The 24,496-nt window shown below is 40.6% G+C and overlaps 1 protein-coding gene and 1 long non-coding RNA gene across 2 annotated transcripts in view; both read right to left on the reverse strand.

Moving 5' to 3' along the window:
* The window catches only part of LOC116684901 (potassium channel subfamily K member 10), a 146,638-nt gene that overhangs the window by 118,815 nt on the left and 3,327 nt on the right, over positions 1–24,496 (reverse strand). Inside the window, exon 2 of the mRNA XM_032510284.1 lies at positions 11,501–11,886. Within this exon, the coding sequence (XP_032366175.1) occupies positions 11,501–11,886 (386 nt within the window). The remainder of the gene's footprint in view (positions 1–11,500; positions 11,887–24,496) is intronic.
* On the reverse strand, positions 11,954–24,050 carry LOC116684908 (uncharacterized). The gene is made up of 3 exons (XR_004330867.1): positions 23,944–24,050; positions 22,839–22,844; positions 11,954–11,966 (listed from the first exon to the last, which is right to left on the reverse strand). It is a non-coding gene; the product is annotated as an uncharacterized LOC116684908 (long non-coding RNA).

A 24,496-nucleotide genomic window follows, 5' to 3' on the forward strand; every position in this document is an offset into this window, starting at 1 on the left:
ATGGTGGGAGGGACCATACCAGATTTTGCGCTCAACCCCAACAGCTGTGAAGATAGCAGAAAGGTCCACGTGGGTGCATCTGAGTCACTGCAAGCTGTTTAAGCCCCTCAACTCACGTGAATAAGAGACGAAGACGGGGCTACAAAGGGGGTAGTGTTTTTAGTACGCTATCGTCTCAAACCTCGCAGAAGAAAAACCAACGGCTCTCATTATTCACATTAGGAGTTGGGGAGTATGATGACAGCCAGCGGAAGTAAGGCCCGAGACGAACACCAGCAGAGGAGAACTCACTGCAAAGAGACTGCCTGTTGTGGAGGGATGATTTGCCTCCTGCTCCTAGGCCTTTCCATTTGGGGGCTACTTCAGGAGACAGCCCTGGCCAATAGAGAGAAGCGGATGGTGAACATGTGACGCACTTCAACTACCCACATGCACCTGCAACCAACGAGTGGTGGAGGCTCATTTAAACGACAGCCTACTTACACCACATGACTAACTGTTTTGTGTGCATCCACATGCCAGTATCTTCTACATCACCAGGACTGTGGCCGTACAACACCACACTCCAAAAGGCTATATGCTTGATGGGGTTATCTACACACCACGGCCGTTGGAGAAGAGCAGAGATCCATCAGAGAAATGGTGTTGCAGAACCGCATGGTCTTGGACTCACTGCATTGCAGGAAGGTCATAGGGGACACATGCTGCACCTTCATTCCAGACCAAATGGCTCCGGGAGGGACCATTTATGATGCTTTGAATAAGTTGACTGACCTGGAAAAGTATGTGGCAGATTGTACTCACGGTGCAGATCCTAAACACTGGTTAAATGACTTGTTTGCAGGAAACTGGTGGCATTTATTGCTGAAGATTGCTGTTCCTGTAATTTTTATTCTCATACTATTCTGTTTGTTCATGACGTGTGATTCCATGTTTGCAATCTATGATGAAAAAAAAAAATGGTTACACAATCTTTTGTTTAAATACAAGTGTTGCTGAACAGAAATTATGACCCATTGTTGAGTGAAGATAATTCAGTTCAATTCAATTCAATTTTATTTATAGTATCAATTCATAACAAGAGTTATCTCGAGACACTTTACAGATAGAGGAGGTATAGACCACTCCAGAATTAATTACAGTGCTGTTTAAGATGTACAAGATTAATGCAATGTTTACAAAAAATGAAACTATCATCGAAACTGTGCGAACAAAGGGTGATAAGTTAAAGTCAAAGAAACATACATATTCAATGATAAACAGGGGGGAAATGTGGAGACTGAACAAAGTTATATTGTATGAAAGATGTACAAGTATTATTGTTTAAAAGTTATCATGTGAATATTTTGAAACCTTGAAAAATTAAGAAGAACACTGAGACCGAGGAGAGCCGGACACTCCTGTGTCTGACCAGCAGGGTAAGATTAGATTAATTTGCAGCTGTGACTGTGTGAAAGAGCTATTATTTCTTAATTAAAACTTCAGTGAACTGTTTTGACCTTAAAACTTGTTTAGCACACCCAGTTTATCTTTAACCAATAGTATAGCAGATAATATGATGTACTAACCCAGTTTCATGTAAAACGATGATATTTTAGCCCACATTTATGTTAAACAACTATATACTACATCTATTATGTAAATCATAATAGTGTGCACACCCACTTAATAAAACGGCCATGCAGGGGATGAAAGGGCGTAAAAAGACGGCTGAATACTTTTTCGGCAATTTTCCCCTTTGCAAAGTCACAAAAGGCAACTCCGAGTCCGTCCGTATTTTACCACTCAAGTCTTTGAACCTAACAGCAGGTCACTTGCACAAGGCGCATTGCTAATGTCCGCATTCACATTGAGAAAGCTATCAGGCGTTAAAGTATAAAAGCTCTCACAAACTGTGCCTATTCATTTTGTCATTAAAATCGACAGTACTTGTAAATCTGCCAGGGGAGTTTATTTCAAGCAAATTGTTATGGTTGGGGTCCGACTTGCAATGAGTTGTTTTGTTTACTATTTTTCTATCTGAGTTTCATGTTGGACTGTCTTTTATTCCCTGCTGTTTTCTTTTTTCCTCCCTCTCCCTCCTGCTGAAGCCAGCTGACCACGCATACCTGAGTCTCACCCACAATCACCTGCTCCCGCCGCTTACACCTGCCTTCCATCTCCATTTAACAACAGTATATCAACCCCGGCTCTTCCACCCATCTTTGCTTCATCGTTGCTCTAGTCGCATTGGTGAAATCTCTACAAGCCTTTGTTCTCTGAAGTGTTCTATGGTAAATACTGAAATACCTCTTTTTGTTTCTCCCACACAGTTATCACCTCCTCTCCTATTTTCCGTCTCCGGTCAGCTGGCTTCTCCTCTCGGTCCCCCTCCCACGGCACCCTGCTTCTGCCTGTCTCTGTCTCCGTCTCCGCTCCCTGCTCCAGTGTCTTCTTCTCGGATCCACGCTCCTTGTTCTCCCACGCTTTCACAGAGTATCCTCAACCTCCAGACTCCCCAAGCTCCCCGTCTCTTCGTCTCTGTCCCTGGCGTCTGCCTCCCCACTTCCCCTTACCTTTCAGTTAATAAATCCGTTTGCATTTCTTAGAGCCTTGCATTTGAGTCTTTTTCTGTTTTTTAGCGTAACACAAATAGACACAATAACAGATTTCAATAATTCTCTATGGTTCTTTAAAAGTTCTAGGGAGGTTGTTAATTATTGTAATAAATGTATTGATGGGTCTGGATATATGTGGCTAGGCAGAGATGGCAAAAGTACTCACTTCCCGTACTCAAGTAGAAGTATAGATACTTGTGTTAAAAAATACTCTGGTAACAGTAGAAGTACTGATTTAACTTATTTACTCAAGTAAAAGTAACAAAGTACAGGCTTGGACATTTACTTAAAGTATAAAAGTAAAAGTAGCCTTGCGAATGAAAAAGCTACCTGGACAAGACACATGTTACTAGAGAGCACGCTGAGAAACTACAGTGGGCATGGAAAAAAGGCTCTTTATATGCCATTGCCTACCTTTTAAATGGCTGTCTGCCAATACGCCTAAAACATATAGCTTTTTTATTGTGACAGATTTTGACTGAGTAGCGAGATACGAATTCAAGTGTGATTTTGTGAGATGTCTGTGTATTCCCATCCAATTAGATTCAATTTGGTATTGATGACGCAAAAATAATAACTAACTCCCAAGAAATTATTTTGAAGTTAGTGAGGACTAGATTAGGACTGCTTTTAAAGCTAATTCTGGTTTCCAACTTCGGCCCAGGTGTGTCTGTTAAAACACGGACAGAGACAACGTCTCTCTGTTGATGCTTTATTACAATCAAGCAGCAGGATAAACATGGGCGTGGGTAGCTCTGCTATGGCTGTGTGTTTGTGTGGTAATTAAAGAAATAAATAACATTGTAAAGGCTACCATACACAATGCATAGGAATCATTTATGCTAGTAAATAATAACAATAAACCCACTATTAATTACAAGCAAGGGCGTTCAACAATCGCAATTATATCGAATCAACAGCCAGGTGTAACCTAGGTAACAGGTGAAGAACACAAACAAGCTAACTTTTAGATTTGCCAGAACTATAGACCAATACAACAACAAGCTTAAATGAACTGACAACATAAGTCATATGACTTACAGTTCTCAAAGACGCACACACAATCTCAGCTGATTATCCTCCGGACAGCTAGTTTCTTTTTCTTTTCTCTCACTTTTTTCTCCGTATGCCATGCGCGCCCGCTCACAGTGTGAGACGCGTGTCCGCGCTATTCTCCAACGTGCACTCACAATCACACCTAATAGACAACCTTTTGTACAAAACTAAAGTAACGAGCCAGTTTTGTAAAATGTAAGGAGTAGAAAGTGCCGACATTCGTGTTAAAAGTGAATTGAGTGAGTAAAATGCTGCAATGCAGAGCATTCAGCCACTCTGCTCCCCGTCTCTGGAACTCACTACCCCCCCAACTCAGAAACATGGATTCATTCCCCCATTTCAAATCTCAACTAAAAATCTGTTTAAAACTGCCTATTCCACCTAAATGTCTGTTGCTCTGCCTTTTCTGTTGCTTTTGCTGTATAGTATTTGTTTTGCTGTTGTATAGGCTATTATTTGTTTTGTTTTGCAGTTGTATAGTATTTGTTTTGCTGTTGTATAGTATTGGTTTTGTTTTACTGTATAGTATTTGTTTTGCTGTTGTATAGTATTGGTTTTGTTTTGCTGTATAGTATTTGTTTTGCTGTTGTATAGTATTTGTTTTTCTGTTGTATAGTATTTGTTTTGCTGCTCTTAATTTATGAATTCCCTGTGCGGCGTCCTTGAGTGCCAAGAAAGGCGTCTTTAAATAAAATGTATTATTATTATTATTATTAAAAGTAAAAAGTCGCCAAAAAAATAAATAGTAAAGTAAAGTAAAAATATCTGAAAATCTACTTGAGTACAGTAACAAAGTATTTGTACTTTGTTACTTCCCATCTCTGTGGCTAGGTCTGTGATGCTTAAAATGAATTTGCCTTCTACCTTCTTCAGACCTACATTCTTCTTTACACCAGAAATCTATGTTCTTTGCACATCAGTGCTTGCCATCCATGCCGTCTTGCCCTGCCTCACTGCATAGCCAACCTTTCCAAATTTCCAAAGGAAACTTCTGGTCGATGTCAGATTCACTGTGTTCCCTCGGAAGGAATAACTGCACATGGGTAGGCACTTGTTATTAGATTTTGATAACTTGGTGTAGGCAGCACCAATTGTTTTCATTTTTCTTGCTACTGACAGCACTCCACACTGGAATTCTTCTTTATCTTCTTTTTTGAAAATGGTGAATTCTCAAGTGATGTTAACACAGCCTTAATTTCCTTACTCTTGAAAAAGGATAAGGATCCTACAGAGTGTTCTGGCTATCAACCTCTAAGCCTACTTAACAGTGACATAAAAATCTTTGCAAAGTTTCATATGGCAAAATTAGTAAACTCCGACCAAACAAGATTCAAAAAACGAGACTAGCAGCAGATAATGTTAGGCGCCTTCTCCACATTGTTGATGCAGCAAAGGACGGTAAGACCCCAATGTCACTTATTTCTCTTGACGCAGTAAAAGCATTTGACAGGCTTGAGTGGCCATTTTTATGTTTAGTCTTAGAGGTGATGGGCTTTGGTAAAATGTTCATTGGTATAATCGAGTCTTAACCTCTAAATCTCTTGCGCCAGGGTTGCCTCTTGAGTCCTGCATTATTTTTCATTTCTCCGATTCTCTTCAATCGGTCATTTTGTCACCAATATGCATTCGTAATACAAAGCATCATCTCTCATTATTTCCGGACAATGTTTTTTTTTTTTTAGAGAACCCCTCTTGGTCTCTCCCTCACCTTCTATCCTTATGGGAGTCATCTCTGCCATTGTTAAGCTGTTTAAATATTTAGGCATTGAGGTTTTCCCCTGCTTAAACCATATTATTAAAATTAATTATTCTGTTGCTCTGAAAAGCATTTTGAAGGATATGGAAAAGTGGATAAGTCTCCCGTATCTCAGTGGTTAAAATGAATGTTTTACCCAGGGTCAATTTTGTGAGCTCTATGCTGCCTCTCTCCCCTCCTGCTGGCTATTGGCGTAAATTACAATCAATGGTATCTAAATTTATCTGGATAGGCAAGCGGCTGCGACTTAAGATGTCTGTCTGAGGAAAGAGGATAATAGCCTTTCAGTTCCCAACTTTAAACATTATTTCTCTTCCTTCTGTTCCTCACTTGGTTGAACCCAGATGTGTCTGTTTGCTGGCGTACCTTAGAAAGAGCTATGACAAAGCCTTGGTCACTCCATGACATTCTTTTTGCAAACAGTGCCAGCTACTCTTTGGCCTCATTATCTCTAATCTTATCAAAACATACTGCCAGATAGCTTGTAACTGGCACAATTTTTGCCCATAATTCATTAATTACCACTTCTGTTTGGTGGGAGGCCGGAAACAACTTCATGAGGTGGCCGTGGCTTGGTGGGAGAGTGGTAGTCTGCCAATCTGAAAGTTGGTGGTTTGATACTTGGCCTTAAAGAAGTTTTTGTTGAAATTGGCTTGTTACCCTTCTCTGACTTACAAAATGCATTCGATCTACCATGTTCCTCTTTTTCTTTTACTTTTAGTTAAGGTTGGCACACAAGGCATACGGTGGTCCCTAGCAGAAGCCTTTGCCCATCCATCCCATCCGACAGTTTACTGTGCAGCCTAAAAACTGTGGTCCAGGCTTTATCAATTGTTAGTGGAATCTGGCCGCACCGTCCTTCATATTGAGAGGATCTGGGCTCGCGATTGCCCAGGCCTGAGTATTGAACTTGACTGGCATGATGTATGGTCTAACATTCCAGATGTTTCACACAATAAAGACCATCAGAAGATGCACTACAATTTCATTCAGTCATATCTCACACCCGTGAAAATGCACCACATGAAAATAATTAACAACCCTTTATGCACTTTCTGTCCAATTAAAGCTCAAGGTACATTTCCTTATATGTTCTAATGCTCTCCTGTTGGCCAGTTCTGGAATAGTATTGCATAGGGGTGATCCGAGTATCCGGCTGAAACGAGTATCCGGTACGGATAAAGCACTTTTGCCGAGTACAAGTATCATACGAGTATTATGAGTCAATATCCGTGCTCGGATTGAATAAAACTCCTCAACTGGCCGCGCAGTGTTCTGTGATAATCACAGCGCCCCCCCCGCCTACAAACCCGCTCGGATCAATCTCACACACACAGAACATGGAGAAATGCGCTCTCTCTCTCTCTCTCTCTCTCTCTCTCTCGCTCGCTCGCTCCCGCTCCTTCAGTCAATTCGGTCCGCGGATCTGTTCCGTTAACGTTTAGGGTTTCTTCAGGTTTGTTTTTAACTTCAGTTTATAGTACTTACAGACATAGTAACCAGTAGATTTCTGGTGAACGTCGGGTTTGTAGTCCTAACATAGTAACCAGTGGATTTCTGGTGAACGTGGGGTTTGTAGTCCTTACATAGTAACCAGTAGGTTTCTGGTGAACGTGGGGTTTGTAGTCCTTACATAGTAACCAGTAGATCTCTGGTGAACGTGGGTTTTGTAGTCCTTACATAGTACCAGTAGATTTCTGGTGAACGTGGGTTTCAGACATGCTGCTTGTTTTAAATGCAACTCCCGTTGCATCTCTGCCATCGGAGATTTTTTTTTTTTACTGTCAGCTGCCCCCCGCCCCCTCTCTCTCTGTGTCTCTCTCTTACTCACTCACTCACACACACACACACACACACACACACACACACACACACACACACACACACACACACACCTTGTGTGGAAATAAAAGAAATAAAAAAGAACCCAAAACAAAAAAAATCACACTGATCATACAAAAATAAAAAGTTAAAAAAGAAAGTTATATTGAGTATGAAAACTCTTGTTCATTACATTTTACTTCATAATTGCAACCGCATGTGTTGTATTCATTGTTGCAAAACGTTCTGTATTTTGTTTGTTACAGTTTGTTTGTTACCATGACAACACCATTGATCTGAAGCTCGATGCTGTCATGTAAATAGTTTTCAAATCAGCAATAAATATAACAATTTTTGATCAACTCATATCAATTGCATGCTTAAATATACCGGTTAAAGCCCTGCATATTTTAAGAGAACCCGACCCACTTCCTGGTTAAATCTGACCACTTCCGGTTTAGGCCCCGCCCAGTCCGAGTACGGATCCGGATACAGATAATTCATGTGGTAAACAGATACAGATACAGATACAGATAATGCTGTACTCGCTCATCCCTAGTATTGCACCCAAAATTTCCTTTCTTTTTGGATGTTACATACACAGAACTTAAAACGGCTTGTGTGGGTGGAGCCCCGGGAAAACTTTGGACACTTGCCATATCATTGCTGAGTCCTTAAAATCAATGCTGTAGCCTTTGCTTTTTTGTGTGTGTGATTAGTCCCTTGTCTTGTGTCTGTCTGTGTGTGTTGTTTTTTCTCCTTCCCTCCTGTTTTTCCTCTTTGTTTTTGTGGCTCTGTGTTTTTATGTCCCAGTGTGTTCTTTGTAACTGTTTATGAATATTATGTTTTCTGATATCATGTTTTCTGAATACAAAAAATTAAAAAGAAATAATGTAACATTTATTATTACTTATATCACAATACAATGTCTGTGCCCCTATAAGTCCATTCTTTACTGACCTTCCACAAAAGTGCTGCTGCATGACTACAAGAGCAAGGCCCTGCAATACATGAGCAACCTGCTGTCTGTACTTCACCTGTCACTGATGCTTGCACCCAAGCCTTATGATGTGCTAAGTGTAGGCTCTGGCTCGGCTCAATGTCCGCTTTTAGATAAACAACGTTGTTTCCGACATCATTAAGCAACACCTGACTGACTTTATCACTGTGAAGATATTGATACCTCTGAGCTTTTCAAATGGTCAAAATGGTCAAAATAGGTCAAAATGCCACCGTAAGTGATACAAGGCCACTTCTTCACGTCATCCTCCCAACCATCTACCGTGGAGGGTAAAGGTACTGATGTTTTACCCATTTTAGCTTGTTGTGGTTGTGTTTACACATCGTCAGCAAGTTTGGATCGGTATTTCTTAAATGAACACTTCCCACTTGTTTACTTCAATCAAAGATCGAAACAGAAGTTGCGCTTACTTTTTTCCACCTTTAATGGACAGGATAGCTAGGTGAGAAAGGGGAAAGAAAGGGGGGAAGACATGCAGGAAATTGTCATAGGCCACAGGTCACAGGCCACCCTGGCCACAGTTGCACCCACTTTTGACGCAAAGCATCATGGGACGTAGAAAGCTTGTGGATACCTCCAGTTTAGACTGTATTATTATACATGTATTTGTATCTCTATGCTCATCTTTGGTGTGTTAAATAGTAGATTGTGATCACACATTCCATCACACAAAACTCCACATTGCGGAACATTAACCAGGCATATACTGTATGTGACATAACATCATTTATGATTCAACATACGGCCACTTTTAATGAGTAACGTAAACGGTTCGTGGCATAAGCCACACTAATAAGGCACACCAGTTAAATTGTAATTGGTGTGCCGTCTTGGCCAGGTCTCCCTCGTTAAAGAGATTTCAATCTCAAGGGACTTCCTGGTTAAATAAAGGTTAAATAAAAAAATAAATAAAAAATAAGCACTGTCTGTGGGAATAAGCCACTACAGCAGCGAGGCCAACATTAGTCAAGTTAGCTCATGTTAGCTCTAATACTTTGGGAACATCTGCAAGGATAGCCTAATTTACTTAACAGTTTGTCACTAACTGTTGCCCTAGGTTACTAAATTCACAAGCAAGGTGTGCCAGTGGAACACACAGGTCATTGAGTGGCCAGTGCTGCCAGGGGATCACTATGTACCACAGTGGCGGACCAGATCAGCCACAAAGAAATACCACTGAATAAAAAAATTATTATTAAGTGCTTCAAGTGCATTTCAATGAGCAGTAAAGGTATCGTTACATGGAGGTTGGGATTTTAAGGCCTGTTTAAAATCAATTTAAGACCTAGACACAATATTTCAGATACATTAACACTTTTTAAGGCCTTTTTAAAAACTTTTTAAACTGTCCTGTTTTCTTTTTGCCATGGTTGTATAAGGCTAACTGCAGAATAGATTTGAAAGACTTTGCGTGCCAATTAATAGCCTCAAAAGTTTTTTTTTGTATGAATCTTTAAGTTAACATGTACGAGTTGAATTTGCACTGCAACAACACCACACCTTGATGCTCATGACAAGAATAGCCTGTATTGTTATCCTTACTGAAGTGAATTAGGTTTAAATTACTGCAATGCATGAATGAATGATATTTTTACTATATTACATATAATAATCCACCATTATCACATTACACAAAACTGAAATTGCACGTCAAAATGAGGCATTGTTCATATTTTTGAGACCCCCCAATATTTCACATATCACGTCTTCAGGGGAGCCCATGTCTTATTGAGGGCAGCCAAGCTTCCCCAACCAACCCGTAGTTCGCACCCTGCCTGCAGTGCATCAAAATATTTCAAATATGTGAAGTTGCAGTGACAGATTTGAGAGGTTGCAATCACTGAGTTTTGATTGTGATGGAAAATGAACCAGAGTAAAAAAAAAGCATACCAGTAAATGTTAAGTTTGCAGCTGTCATTGTGTTCATGTAAATATCAATCTACACATTTGTGAATATTTTTTTCTGTTACATCACATTTAGAATACAGAGGAAAAAACTTGTAAGTTAAAAAATTTTAACTTACAAGTTCAGATTTGTTTGTCTTTGTGTGACTTCAGATTTAGACCACTCGTGTGAATATTTTTTACAAGTGCAAATTTTAACATATAAGTTCAGATTTTTGTTCTGCAAGTTCTCACAATGTATTCTGCAAACTCTCTCATTTTGCACCATATTTACCTTCATACACTGGCCCCTTCCCCATTTTCTACCCCTCTAGTTTCTAGAACCCTTGCTTGGACCAATCCCATCTTTGAATTCCGCCTTCCTTTTGATCTTAAAGGTCTCATGGCTTGAAAATTTCACTTTACGACTTTCTTAACATTAATATGCATTCCCCATCAGCCCGCCTTTGGTCTCCCAGTGGCTAGAAATGGCAATAGGTGTAAACCGAGCCCTGGGTATCCTGCTATGCCTTTGAGAATATGAAAGCTCAGATGGCCCAATCTGGAATCCTCCCCTGTATGACCTCGTAAGGGGCAAGTTTACCTCCCCTTTCTCTGTTTTGCTCGCCCAGAGAATTTGGCCCACCAATGAGAGAGAGACATCATGGCTTTCAAACGAGCAAAGTGGCAGTTGGTCAAGGCCACACCCCCAGCCTCCACCTTGCCCGTCGCTCTCTCCTCAAAAGCTACAGAATCAGAATGGCTCATACTAAGGAAAGCTCATTCTGGGACTGGCTCTGGTGGCTGTTATTCTGCACCAAGGCTGAATTTTGGGAAAAAGACTGCAGATACAATATTACGGGTCCACTAAGGCCTAAATAAAAGCATCCAAAATGCACCATGTCATGGGACCTACACTACACACCTGTACAGTTTTGTGACTGCCTTTAGCATTGTTGTGACACAATTGCCTTGTGAAACCTGACTGACAGAAATATATAACACATGGCAGAGTATTCAAATTAGCTTCTGTGGTAGTTACCATTAGTGTAGGTGTCTTCAGGGCCACAATATGCCATGATGACACACACACGCACCCACGTGCACACACACACACACACACATATATTCTACCTCAGGGAGTTTTAAGGATGTAAGGGAGCCATAGAGGGACTACACTTCTGTTTATCTACTAGACAGCTCAGTGTGGTTTGTATCCAATTCCAGAGTGGCTGAGTGTGGAGTGTGTCTGGAGCTGGAATGGCGTCATATTGATATGAAGCTCAGGTTTCAGTAGACATGAGCCCCCACTGGGGACTACATCCAGGGCTGAGGAAAGGCTGCAGTATAAACCAACCATCTTACCTTGATGAGAGCCTCCAGCTCATCTGGAGACACACATGGGTGTTGCTGCAGGAAGGCTGCCTTCTCTGCTGTGATGGTGATCTTCTGGTTATTTTCAAAGGGCTGCTCCAACGCCTGGAATACTAAGCCCCCTGCTACCAGGTAGGCTACCACCACTACAAACACTGCCAGCACTGTCTTCAGCTTCATCATGGTGAAAGTGGCTGAGCCATCAGCCACAGCCTCCATACTGGCCACCATGCTGGGGGGGCGAGAGGAGACAGAGAGCCGCTGCAGAGAACAGCCCATCGGGTTCTGCATGGTGGCCACGCTGGCATGCACAAGGCTGGACTGAAGCATGCCTGGCTGCACCTTCTTGGGAAGGACCAGGTTGGTATGGACTTCCACTGAAACAAACAAAAAAATAACTGTGTGATGTGTGCTGCAACATCTTATGGTTCATTTATTGTCATTTTACAATACAGGGCTGCACATAGAAAAATAAATGTCTTCCTAAACTCGTTTTAAGCTACACAACAAAAAACAACACCAATAGTTTGTCAGCTTAACCACAACCCTGAGAAACTTGATGCTATCATTTGTCATGGGTGGCTTGTGGCTTGGAGATAGAGTGGTTGACCCTTGAAGCACAAAGTTGGGATAAATGCAGGAATTTAATTTCACTAAATTGTATTGTGTATGTGAAAAAATTAGGAATAGATTTTCCTTTAACACTCGAGTCTAGGGATTCCAGAGATGATATTTTTTCACCAGTCCTCATGTATATGCAGATTTTGGTGAGTTTTGAGCATCTGAAGCCCCTCAAAAATGGTATTTAATTTGACAGAACATTTATAGTATCCTACTAGTAGTACTTCCTGCGCCAGCTCAGGAAGCTCAACCTGCCTAAGGAGCTGCTGGTCCACTTCTACACAGCCATCATCCAGTCTATCCTCTGCACGTCCATCACTGTCTGGTTTGGATCTGCCACCAAAAAGGACAGGAGCAGACTACAACGGACAGTTAGGACTGCAGAAAGGATCATCGGTGCCAACCTGCCCTCCGTCCATGACTTATAAACCTCCAGAGTCAGGAAACGGGCAGGAACCATCACTACAGACCCATCTCACCTCGGACACAACCTGTTCCAGCTTCTCCCCTCTGGTAGGCGCTACAGAGCACTGTTCGCCAAAACCAACAGATTCAGGAACAGTTTCTACCCACAAGCCATCTCTCTGATGAACAGCTGACTTCTGACCCACAGTGTCAGGTTCAGTTCTGGTCAATAACACTGTAACACTGTCTATACAGCACCTGTATTATTCCACTTATTTAGTATTACTCATCATTCCCACTCTCACATCTCAATTGTATATTTTATTATTTATTCATCATTCTCATTTCCTATTTTTCAGAACTGTTCATATGTTCATACTGTTCATATTGTAATATAATAACATAATACTATTTTATCCCAGTACCCTTGCACTACGCACATTTAAATAATTGTATTGATCTCTTCATTGCACTCATGCCTCTATATTGTTTCTGTTTAGAGTATGTATATATTGTGTGTATATTTCTGTTTTGGTTGATATGTATGTGTAAGCACAGTGTGAGTAACGATGCTCCAAAGACAAATTCCTCGTATGTGTCCTCATACCTGGCGAATAAAGCTGATTCTGATACTGATTCTGATGTTGCACCCCTACATAAGGATGGGGACACGAACAATCTTAAAGGAATACGCCACTGTTTGTTGAAATAAGGTTACTCCTTGTCTCCTCTATATACGTATACAGGTGGGCCAACGCATTTTTGTCCAGTGCATGCATTGTCTTAGTCTGGCAGCGCAAGTAAAAGTAAGTAAGGAGTAAAAGTAACCTTAATCAGTTACTGGTGTACTGTGTGCTCTTATCGTAATCTACCAGCAATACCGTAGTATAAGGTGATCAGATTTCTCAAACAAAATCTGGGGACATTTTCAGCTCAGAAGCGTAAATACCACCAAAACAGGTAATGTTTTTATCTTTGGAAAACATAAAACGGGGACACTGCTCCAGGTACATCACTAGACCTAGAGCTGCACTGGGGCACAACCCCATGGGCATTCTTCCCTGTAAGAAAATTTTGTCTATTTTAAAGGTGAACAATATAGTCCAGGCAAAATAGCGTTTTACGACAGACTAATTGTAAAATAATTTTTTGCAACTCAGATCATTTCAATGAGGTGTCCAGAACAACATACTAAAAGTCCTAAGAAATCCTAGTTGAGGAAATATGTTAAATTCTCATCAATCTGAGATGTGTGCCAGTAAGGCACACAGAGCTATTTATTTCCTTTACTCCTAGCAGAATGAAACTTTAATCAATGAAAGTACCCATGAAACGTAATTTGTTTTTTGCATTACCAGTTTCTCTGAAAATGAATTTTAAAATGCAAATGACTTATACTCTATTCAGGTATGACCAAAATACACCCAAATAGGCTTAATGTTTTCCTTTACTCTACTGCCACAATAAAACACCGCTAAACACTTATTCTCATAGTAGTTCTGCCTAAGCACTCACGTATCTTTTCATTTTTCAGCGACTTTTGTTAAATAACAGCTGTTTTTAACGCTTGGTAGCTAACGCTACCGTACTTTAGCTTAGCTGCTAGCGACTTTAGCTTAGCAGTTAGCTATGTCGTCCCCCTCTTGTACTTTCTCTTGCTTGGTGTGTAAGATGTTTAGTTACTCTTCTGCATCCTTTAGCGGTAATGGTATGTGTAACAAGTGTAGTTTATTTATAGACGTGGGGGCGAGGCTTAGTGAGTTAGAAGTCCGGATCAGCGCCATGATAGATCAGCCGTTAGTTACTGTAGTTAACCCCCCCCGGTAGTCGGCGCGGGCCGGCCTGAGCCTGAGTTAGCCTCTGGTAGCCGTCCCTCGGGAGCTCCGCAGCCGCCAGGACATAGTGCCTGGGTGACGGTGAGAGGAAAAGCTAGTCGTAAGCTTTCAAAGGCCACGGACCGCCACCAGCCTGTTAGCGTTTCTAACAGATTTTCCCCACTCAGCAACACACCCGCTGAGAAACCAACTCTGATTATCGGCAGCTACATTTTGAGAAACGTGACGTTAGCGAAGCCGGCGGCCATAGTTAAGTGCATCCCGGGGGCTAGAGCGGGCGACGTTGAGTCTTATCTGAAACTGCTGGCTAAGGATGAACGTAAATACAGCAAGATTGTTATTCACGTTGGCGTTAATGACTCCCGGTTACGTCAAACGGAGGTTACTAAGATTAATGTGGTATCGGTGTGTACATACGCGAAGTCAATATCAGACACCGTAGTTTTCTCTGGACCCCTGCCAAATCTAACCAGTGATGACATGTATAGCCGCATGTCGTCATTTTGCTGCTGGCTATCGAGGTGGTGTCCAGATAATGATGTGGGCTTTGTGGATCACTGGCAGTCTTTCTGGGGAAGACTTGGTCTGATTCGGAGAGACGGCATTCATCCCACTTGGGATGGAGCAGCTCTCATTTCTAGAAACCTTGACAAGTTTATTAGTGGACCTGATCCTTGACAATCCAGAGTTGGGACCAGGAGGCAGAGTCCCAGTATAACACACTTCTCTGCTCCTTTATTCCGGGAGTTACCTAGTAAAAACCCCATAGTGACAGTGTCTGCCCCCCCGACCATTGAAATTATTTAAATCAAAGGTAAACAGAAGGGGAGCTGTGCATGAAAACCTCATAACAATTAAAACCACAAGTGCAATAGTGCAAAAGAATAGGAGAATTAAATGTGGACTCTTAAACATCAGATCTCTCTCTTCTAAAGGTGTACTAGTAAATGAATTAATATCAGATTCTAATATTGATTTATTTTCTCTTACTGAAACCTGGCTGGGTGATGGAGAATATGTTAGTCTAAATGAATCCACCCCCCCCCCCCAGTCATATTAATACTCACATTCCTCGAGGCACAGGCCGAGGAGGTGGAGTTGCAGCTATCTTTGATTCTAGTCTACTAATCAGCTCTAAACTTAAACTGAATTATAACTCATTTGAAAGTCTTGTTCTTAGTCTTTCACACCCAAGTTGGAAATCAATGCAACCAGTTCTATTTGTTATAGTGTACCGAGCACCTGGCCCATACTCTGAATTCTTATCCGAATTTGCAGAGTTTTTGTCAAACTTAGTGCTAAAAACGGACAAAGTTCTGCGTTTATCTCTCTTTTAGATTCTATTGGCTTCTCTCAAAGTGTACATAAACCAACTCACCGTTTTAACCACACCCTCGATCTTGTTCTGGTGTATGGTGTTGAAATTGAACATTTAATAGTGTTCCCACAGAATCCCTTTCTATCTGACCACTGTTTGATAACTTTTGAGTTTATACTGCTGAACTACACGTCATTAGGCAAAACCTTCTCTACAAGATGTCCATCTGATAGTGCTGTAACTAAATTTAAGGATGTGATTCCATTAGCATTTAATTCATTACCAAGTCCCAAAGTAACGGAGGACTCCTATGCTAATTTCAGTCCCTCCCAAATCGATCATTTTGTTGATAGTGCAGCAGGCTCGCTGCGAACGACACTTGACTCTGTTGCCCCTCTAAAAGAGAAGATAATAAAACAAAGACGGTTAGCTCCATGGTATAACACTGAAACTCGCAAATTAAAGCAAATATCACGGAAACTTGAGAAGATTTGGCGTTCCACCAAATTGGAAAATTCTTGTTTAATCTGGCAAGATAGTCTTAAAACGTATAGGAAGGCCCTCCGTAATGCCAGAGCAGCGTACTACTCGTCATTAACGGAGGAAAATAGGAACAACCCCAGGTTTCTTTTCAGCACTGTAGCCAGGCTAACGGAAGGTCACAGCTCTACTGAGCCAAGTATTCCTAGAGCTCTTAGTAGTAACGACTTTATGAGATTCTTCAATGATAAAATTATAACTATTAGAAGCAAAATTCACCAAGACTTGCCTTTAACTGGCACTGACTTATCTCTAAACTCAGGAACTTCAGAAACAGCTGTAAAACCAGATATATGTTTAGACTGCTTTGCTTCACTTGATCTTTATCAATTTAATTCAATTATTTCTTCATCTAAACCATCAACCTGCCTCTTAGATCCCATCCTGACTAGGCTACTTAAAGTTTTACCATTAGTCAACACTTCTCTACTAGATATAACCAATCTTTATAAACAGGCTATGTACTACAGCACTTTAAAGTAGCTGTAATTAAACCTCTTCTGAAAAAGCCCAACCTTGATTCAGATGTTTTAGCCAACTATAGATCTATATCCAACCTTCCATTTCTCTCTAAGATTCTTGAGAAAGCAGTCGCCAAACAGCTGTGTGACTTTCTGCATAGCAACAGCTTATTTGAGGATTTTCAGTCAGGATTTAGAGTTCATCATAGCAGAGAGACAGCACTTGTGAAAATTACTAATGACCTCCTAATTGCATCAGACAAAGGACTTATCTCTGTACTTGTGTTATTAGATCTTAGTGCTGCATTTGATACCATTGACCATCAAATCTTATTACAGAGATTGGAACATTTAATTGGCATTAAAGGGACAGCTCTAAGCTGGTTTAAGTCTTATTTATCAGATCGATCTCAGTTTGTTCATGTTAACGATGAATCCTCTGTGCACGCCAAAGTTAGTCATGGAGTCCCACAAGGATCTGTGCTCGGTCCAATCCTGTTCACTTTATATATACTTCCTTTAGGCAATATTATCAGGAAACACTCCATAAACTTTCATTGTTATGCAGATGATACTCAATTATATTATAATTATAACGATATAATTATCGATCAAGCCGGATAAAACTTATCAGTTAGCTAAACTTCAAATGTGCCTTCAGGATATTAAAACCTGGATGACCTGTAAATTTCAAATGTTAAACTCAGATAAATCTGAAGTTATTTCTCTGGGGCCCAAGCACCTCCGTGACGCACTATCAAAAAAGATAGTTACTCTGGATGGCATCACCCTGGCCTCCAGCACCACTGTGAGGAATCTTGGAGTTATCTTTGATCAGGACCTGTCCTTTAATTCCCACATAAAGCAAATTTCAAGGATTGCCTTCTTTCACCTACGTAATATTGCAAAAATCAGGAATATCCTGTCTAAAAATGATGCAGAAAAACTAGTTCATGCATTTGTTACTTCTAGGCTGGATTACTGCAATTCTTTGTTATCAGGCTGCTCAAAAAAATCCATAAAGACTCAACAGCTGACCCAGAATGCTGCAGCACGTGTTCTGACAGGAACCAGGAAAAGAGACCACATCTCTCCTGTTTTAGCTTCTCTGCATTGGCTTCCTGTAAAATCTAGAATAGAATTTAAAATCCTTCTTCTCACCTACAAAGCTCTTCATGGTCAGGCACCATCTTATCTTAAAGAGCTCATAGTACCTTACAACCCTACAAGAGCACTACGCTCCCAGAGTGCAGGGTTACTTGTGGTTCCTCGAGTCTCTAAAAGTAGAACGGGAGCCAGAGCGTTCAGTTATCAGGCTCCTCTCCTGTGGAACCAGGTTCCAGTTGGGGTTCGGGAGGCAGACACCGTCTCCATATTTAAGAGTAGGCTTAAGACTTTCCTCTTTGATAAAGCTTATTGTTAGGGCATAAAATTGAATATTGTTAGGGAGTGAGGAGTCGCAGCGTCCGCCTAACCCGGCCCACCTGCTTCTCGTCATAGTTGTCTGATTTATCTATCATATAATCAAGCATATAATAAACTAAAGGGAGACTTGGCATACTGCCCGATCCGGTTGGGGAGAGTTCTAGCCTGACCAGGCCCCTCTCTTTACCCTGTCTCTCTTGGTTATGCTTTGATAAAGCTTATAGTTAGGGCATAGAATTGAATATTGTTAGGGAGTAAGGAGTCGCAGCGTCCGCCTAACCCGGCCCAGCTGCTTCTCGTCATAGTTGTCAGATTTATCTATCATATAATCAAGCATATAATAAAACTAAAGGGAGACTTGGCATACAGCCCGATCCGGTTGGGGAGAGTTCTAGCCCGACAAGGCCCCTCTCTTTACCCTGTCTCTCTTGGTTTTGCTGTAATAGTTTTAGACAGCTGGGGACTTCCTTTGACACACTGAGTTCCTCTCTCCTCTATCTTCCTATCTTTTCATTTATGTGCAGCCATGTCCCAGAAAGGCGTGTTACTAACCTAGCTCTGGGGAGTCATTCCCCGGAGTCCTTATGTTCTTTTTTCCCCAGCATGTTCCCTCGGATCAGGGATGCTCCAAAATCATGGTAGCAGCTGTCGCCATGGTCCCGCTACACGTTCTGCGATGCCATGTTCATCTGCTACACTCTGCGGTGCCCAGCTACATCCTGCTGTGCCTTGTAATGCCGCACAGTGCCCTGCTATGCCACAAACTACTACAAAGAACTGCTACAAACTACTATTTTTTCTATTTTTGTTATTTCCACTAACCCCAACCGGCCCGTCAGACGCCGCCTACCAAGAGCCTGGGTCTGTCCGAGGTTTCTGCCTAAAAGGAAGTTTTTCCTCGCCACTGTCGCACTGTTGCTTGCTCTGGAGGAAACTACTAGAACTGTTGGGTCCTTGTAAATTTTGGAGTAAATGTGCTGTATTTATATGGCACTTTTCTAGTCTTAACGACTACTCAAAGCGCTTTTACAGCATACAGGATACATTCATACCATTCACCATTCATACACTGTGGCCGAGGCTGCCGTACAAGGAGCCACCTGCTCATCAGATTTACACTCATACACATTCACACACCGATGCGCAGCACCGGGGGCAACTCAGGGTTCAGTGTCTTGCCCAAGGACACTTCGACATGGGACTGCAGGGCAAGGGATCGAACCACCAACCTTCCAATTGGCAGGCAACCGCTCTACCACTGAGCCGCAGTCGCCCCAAATGCCCTGAGGGTGGTCTAGACCTACTCTATCTGTAAAGTTTCTTGAGATAACTCTTGTTATGAATTGATACTATAAATAAATATGAATTGAATTGAATTGAATTGAAGTTAAAACTTTACATAGTAAAAGTATACATGATGTAATATTACATAGTAAAAGTAACTTTTATGTATTAAAAGTTTCTTTTGAAATGAATTTTAATATGCACATGAGCTCCACACTTATTCAATATGTCCTAATTTGAATAGGCTATGGCAACACCATTCATTTGTATGACAAATACATTGGCCCAATCTTCATCCAATCATCCTACTGCCAATGTGTGATGGAAATGCTGCTTTTAGACTTGCCTCTAACCTGAAACCCTGGTATAACCCCTGCCAATATAGTCTTCAGGGTCACGGAGGCACATAAGCCTTCCCACCACGAAAAGGTAACAACAGGGGAGTTTTTTTGGGGGTGTTTTTTAAATTTTATTTTTGTTTTGTTTATCTTTTTAAAGTTTTTTTTTTTCTTCCCTTATGAATCATAATCATCTAATAAATCAAGTAACTGTGAGTGTGTGCAGCTAGTACGACGACATTCTCCGCAAATGGCAGTGCAAGGGAGTCTATGTTTTTTGCATGTGCATCTCTTTGTGCTGCAGTCTTTCTTGCAACTACAGCAAACTACATCTAGTATTTCTGATTGTCTGATTGGTCATTATTGGCATAAATATCCCATCCAAACATGCCACCCCCAGCCAATTGGCTTTAATCTGCCTTAAGATAGCATTGTTATGACATTTCTAATTAATTAGCAAATTCGCTATATGCGAAACCTACTTTCTGTAACTCCTTGAAGCACATGAGTCCCATCTCAGATCACATCCCAAAAATTTGCAAGTAGACTTGGTGGACCCTCATGAGTAAAAGTTATCAAAATAATTTTTGTGCAAAATATGTGCAAGTTACAGGGCTGTCGAAACAGGAAGTTTAGAGCTAAGATTTATTCTGATTGCCACAAAACACAACACAGTTGTTCCGCATAGGGGCTTGAGAATTCATGCCAAATCTTGAGTGAATCGGCCATTAGATGGCACTGTTAGAATTTTCTTTATTAATTAACCATATTGTGATATAAGGGAAACCAACTTTGTCTAGCTCCTCCTGGGCCGTGAGTCCAATCCGCACAAAGACTTGGATGTAGACTCGTGACTAAAAGTTTCACGGTTCACACAGCAGGGCTGTGGAACCTTATTGTTTTATACTAGGGATTATTTTGCTTCTCCATTATTCTTCTCCACGTAAAACTCATGGTACAGCCTAAATCATACATGGTGGCGGTGTGTCATTTTCAGGACTGGTCCAAATATCTGCAAGGACCTCAGGTAAAACAATTAACCCACTTCCACCAGTAGGTGTCGCTATAGCAGAAAAAAAACGTTTGGCCCTATAACTCCCAAATCGGTGTTGTCTAAATCAAGTTATCCTCCCGCTAGATTTTGCACCCATCAGGCTTAAATAGGGAAAGTTTTAAACTTTATTTTTAGCCTCTAAACATGCTTGAAATGTCATTACAAGTGCCTATGCATGTGCAGTGATTCCTTCCGAGGGAACATAGCGAATTTACCTGCAGTAGATGTGTCAGAAAGGCATAAACGTTTTGTTAATTCAGCCAGGGCACATACCTCTCCTACTTTTATAAAATGAATTACACTAAAGTTCTCAGTGAGGAAACATAACTGTATCACTCTTGTGATTATTTCTCCCCTTTTCCTGGGGTATAACACTGACACGACACAGCTTAATCTTAGCCAGTGCTGGTCATTTCTCCCCAAATTCCGGTCACTCTACTACTGGGATGTGTCCGGTTGTGTAATATTTGGTTTAGAAGCCTTTATTTGTTATTTTCATGTTACAAAGTCCTGTTATATACTCCGATGCAATTGCTCCAGCTTCATTTAGTGAAATACGTAGGGGAGGTTCCGGAGTTTCCAGGAAGCGTGCCTGTCGATCAGAGCAGAATGGGCTGTGACTCTTAAATCATATTGTGAAAAACCATATGAAACTTTTGTTACATAAGTTCTCTTTAGTTTAAATGTAAGCGTTATTTCCTTCTTGATAGAGCTGTGTAGATTGAATTATTACTTTATGTTATCACTATTATTATTTTGTCAACTTCAACTCAAAAAGAAAATCCTTGTGTTTCTGTAATAAAATAGAAAATCTTTCCTAAAACACACACAGCTTAAAGAGACAGGTGCTCCTACAGAGCATACAAATGTTCTAGTACAAACACAAAATGCAAGTATAATCCTGAAAATACTATATAATATTTGCCCTTTAAGTTATTTTTTATGCTATCTGATAGTGTATGGTGTGGGTTTTGTGTTCTTGCTGCTAGAACAGAGGGTGAAGTGTCAAAGGCCAATTAGCAAAAACAAAAGTAGTATAGTATAGCTGACAGTGATAGTAGCCTTTGAGCAGCACACTGAATTAATATTTTTCTCAGTCTATATTAACTAGTCAATATGACAAGGCAGCAAAACATCCTTTCTTTTTTATAGTCTTATTTGGCTATAATTTATGTAAAATTGCCACAGTAGGAGCATGGTCTAATTAAAGGCTAAATTACAATAACTAAATAGACCAACTAAAAAAATTGTTAGACTAGAGAACAAAATCAAGGCTATAACTACTTATAATAGACATTGTTGACTTCAAATGAACTTGATTTGCTACATGTCTCTGGGACATAACTTTAGTGTAGTAAAGCTTAATTTAATATAGAATAGATGAGCTGAACTCACTCACTGCACTTTGTGAAGAAAGCCCCACCTCATGGTGAAACCCTGCAAGTAAATGAATGGGACGCAGGAGGTGGTGAGGGACTGGAAGTGAGATGGATATTGGGAGGCAACTGGCTAACAGCCAGCAGGATGCAGCACAAAAAGGTTTATTCTTGACCTTGGAAATAGTATTTAGACAGAAAATCTTAATTCAAGGTGTACTTACTAGCTTTTTCCAGAGCTTTTAATTGCATATCACAAACTCTGTATGAATGTGTGTGAATGGTGAATGGTTCCTGTATGATGTAAAAGCGCTTTGAGTAGTCGTTAAGACTAGAAAAGCGCTATATAAAATACAGCACATTTACATTAGGCCCTTTGGGCGGCCCTATCTGGCCCTTGTGAGGTCAATGGGAAGTTAGCAATCAAACAGTAAATAAGTGTACTTGATGGAATACAAGTGCATTGCTTTTATTTTCAAGGCAATTATTAGTGTTTTTTGTGCAAAGGTATGCAGCTCCTTCTTCTCTGGTTGCAAGTCACAATTTAAAATGAGTAGAAGAAGAACATCTTCAGTGTGCTGGCAAGCCTCGAAGTGAGCTCACGAGACGTAGCATGGACGTGATCAGAGGTTAAACTGGACCGAATCGGCTCCATTTCCTTCAGCACCAAACATTTTACTGGAGCTTCAGCCCAAAATGTTCTGACTGTAGCCCCGAATGTATTTTGAAAAGTTGGCTGACAAATGTGAAACCGTTTGTTGCTTAGTGTCCACTCTCGCTGTAAAAAGCGGTAAAGCTTGGGGTTTATGGACATGCTGCAGAATATGTGTCGTGTTTAAGCTCCGGGTATTTCTGCAGCATACAGCCACTTACCCTAAAGTTTGTCTCATTCAGAGACCAGAGACCCAAACGTGGCTCTATGTCTGTCAGAAGGTCTGAGATCTACCGTATCAGTAGTGTAATCACGAAATTACACAGCAGACTATGGTGCAAGTAGATAATTTTCTGAAATATAGTGACTTTGTTTTTGAAATAGCCAATTATAACTTTATTTTTCACAAAACATCATTATTACTCCAAACCCCAGAGAACACAGATGGGACGCGTTATATTTTGAATGTGCACAAAGTTTGGACATGAGCAGAAATATTGCTCAAACATCTGAAATATTACAGCCCAGTGGTGTATTAATACATTAAAATGAATAATTTATCATTGAGTTGAATAATTGTCATATGCACATTTAAGGAGGTTACATCCCCAACAAAAGATTCAAAAGAGGAGGGAAGAATAAATTATGCTTAGGCTACATGTGTGCTGCCTCAGATCTTATTACATAGAAAAGTCGATCTAAAGGAGTATACATTCAAAGCAGTACAGAATGCAAAAGAGCCTTATTGCAATGTATTCCATTATGTTTTATATTTATATTGGAATCTGTTTAAAGATATTTCAAACATATGGATTCAGAAAAAGATAGAAATAGGTGCATAAAGATTCATCAAAATGCTAAAAATAATTCTGGGGGTGGACCCCCCAGACCTCCCACATCATAAGTCACGGTGAGATAAAAATTGTAAATCAACATAATTTTCATGTTTAAAAAGATGTTTACATATTTGCCAAACAATATTTTCAAACATGTTTAACTTCATACATTTTCCGGGGGGTAAAATCCGCTACCTGCATATTAACGTTAGCCTAAAGGTAAAAAATAAGAATAAAGTACTGTACGTGAATTGACTAATAACTAATCAACCCTACTGGAAAAAAAAACCCTTTGGTGTAAAAACACATTAAATCATTTTACGGCAGGATTTTGAATGATGACCATTCACCGTAAATAAGGGCTCCCCCTCCCTACTAAAGCCAATTTTACCACTGAATGTGATCAAGATTGCCAAAACAGTAAGCCATTTTCTGAAGGTGAGTTTATTGGAGGGTGTTTGGTGGACTCTATTGGGTTGCACCTTACTTGACGTTTTCTACATAACAGTGACACGACACTGTCATGAACGTGTCATAAAACATGACCGTGTCATAAAACATGAACAAGTCATAAATGGTTATGACATAACAGTTTTTTAGTAAGTGTCATTTGGTTTTGTCATGACAAGTTATGAGTATCGTTAGAGTTGTGGTTAGGTTTCACGCGTCATGACTGTGTCATGACAGTGTTATGTGAGTGGCATGTGTTCATTACAGTGTCATGTCACTGTTATGTAGAAAACGTCAAGTAAGGTGCAACCTTAGTAAAATGTTACCCTCTGCAGCCAAAATATGCCCAGAGAAAAAAGAGACGTTTGAGAACGTGCCGCTTTACAGGTGAA

This window comes from Etheostoma spectabile, unplaced genomic scaffold, assembly GCF_008692095.1.
Source record: "Etheostoma spectabile isolate EspeVRDwgs_2016 unplaced genomic scaffold, UIUC_Espe_1.0 scaffold00569390, whole genome shotgun sequence".
Classification (NCBI taxonomy): domain Eukaryota; kingdom Metazoa; phylum Chordata; class Actinopteri; order Perciformes; family Percidae; genus Etheostoma; species Etheostoma spectabile.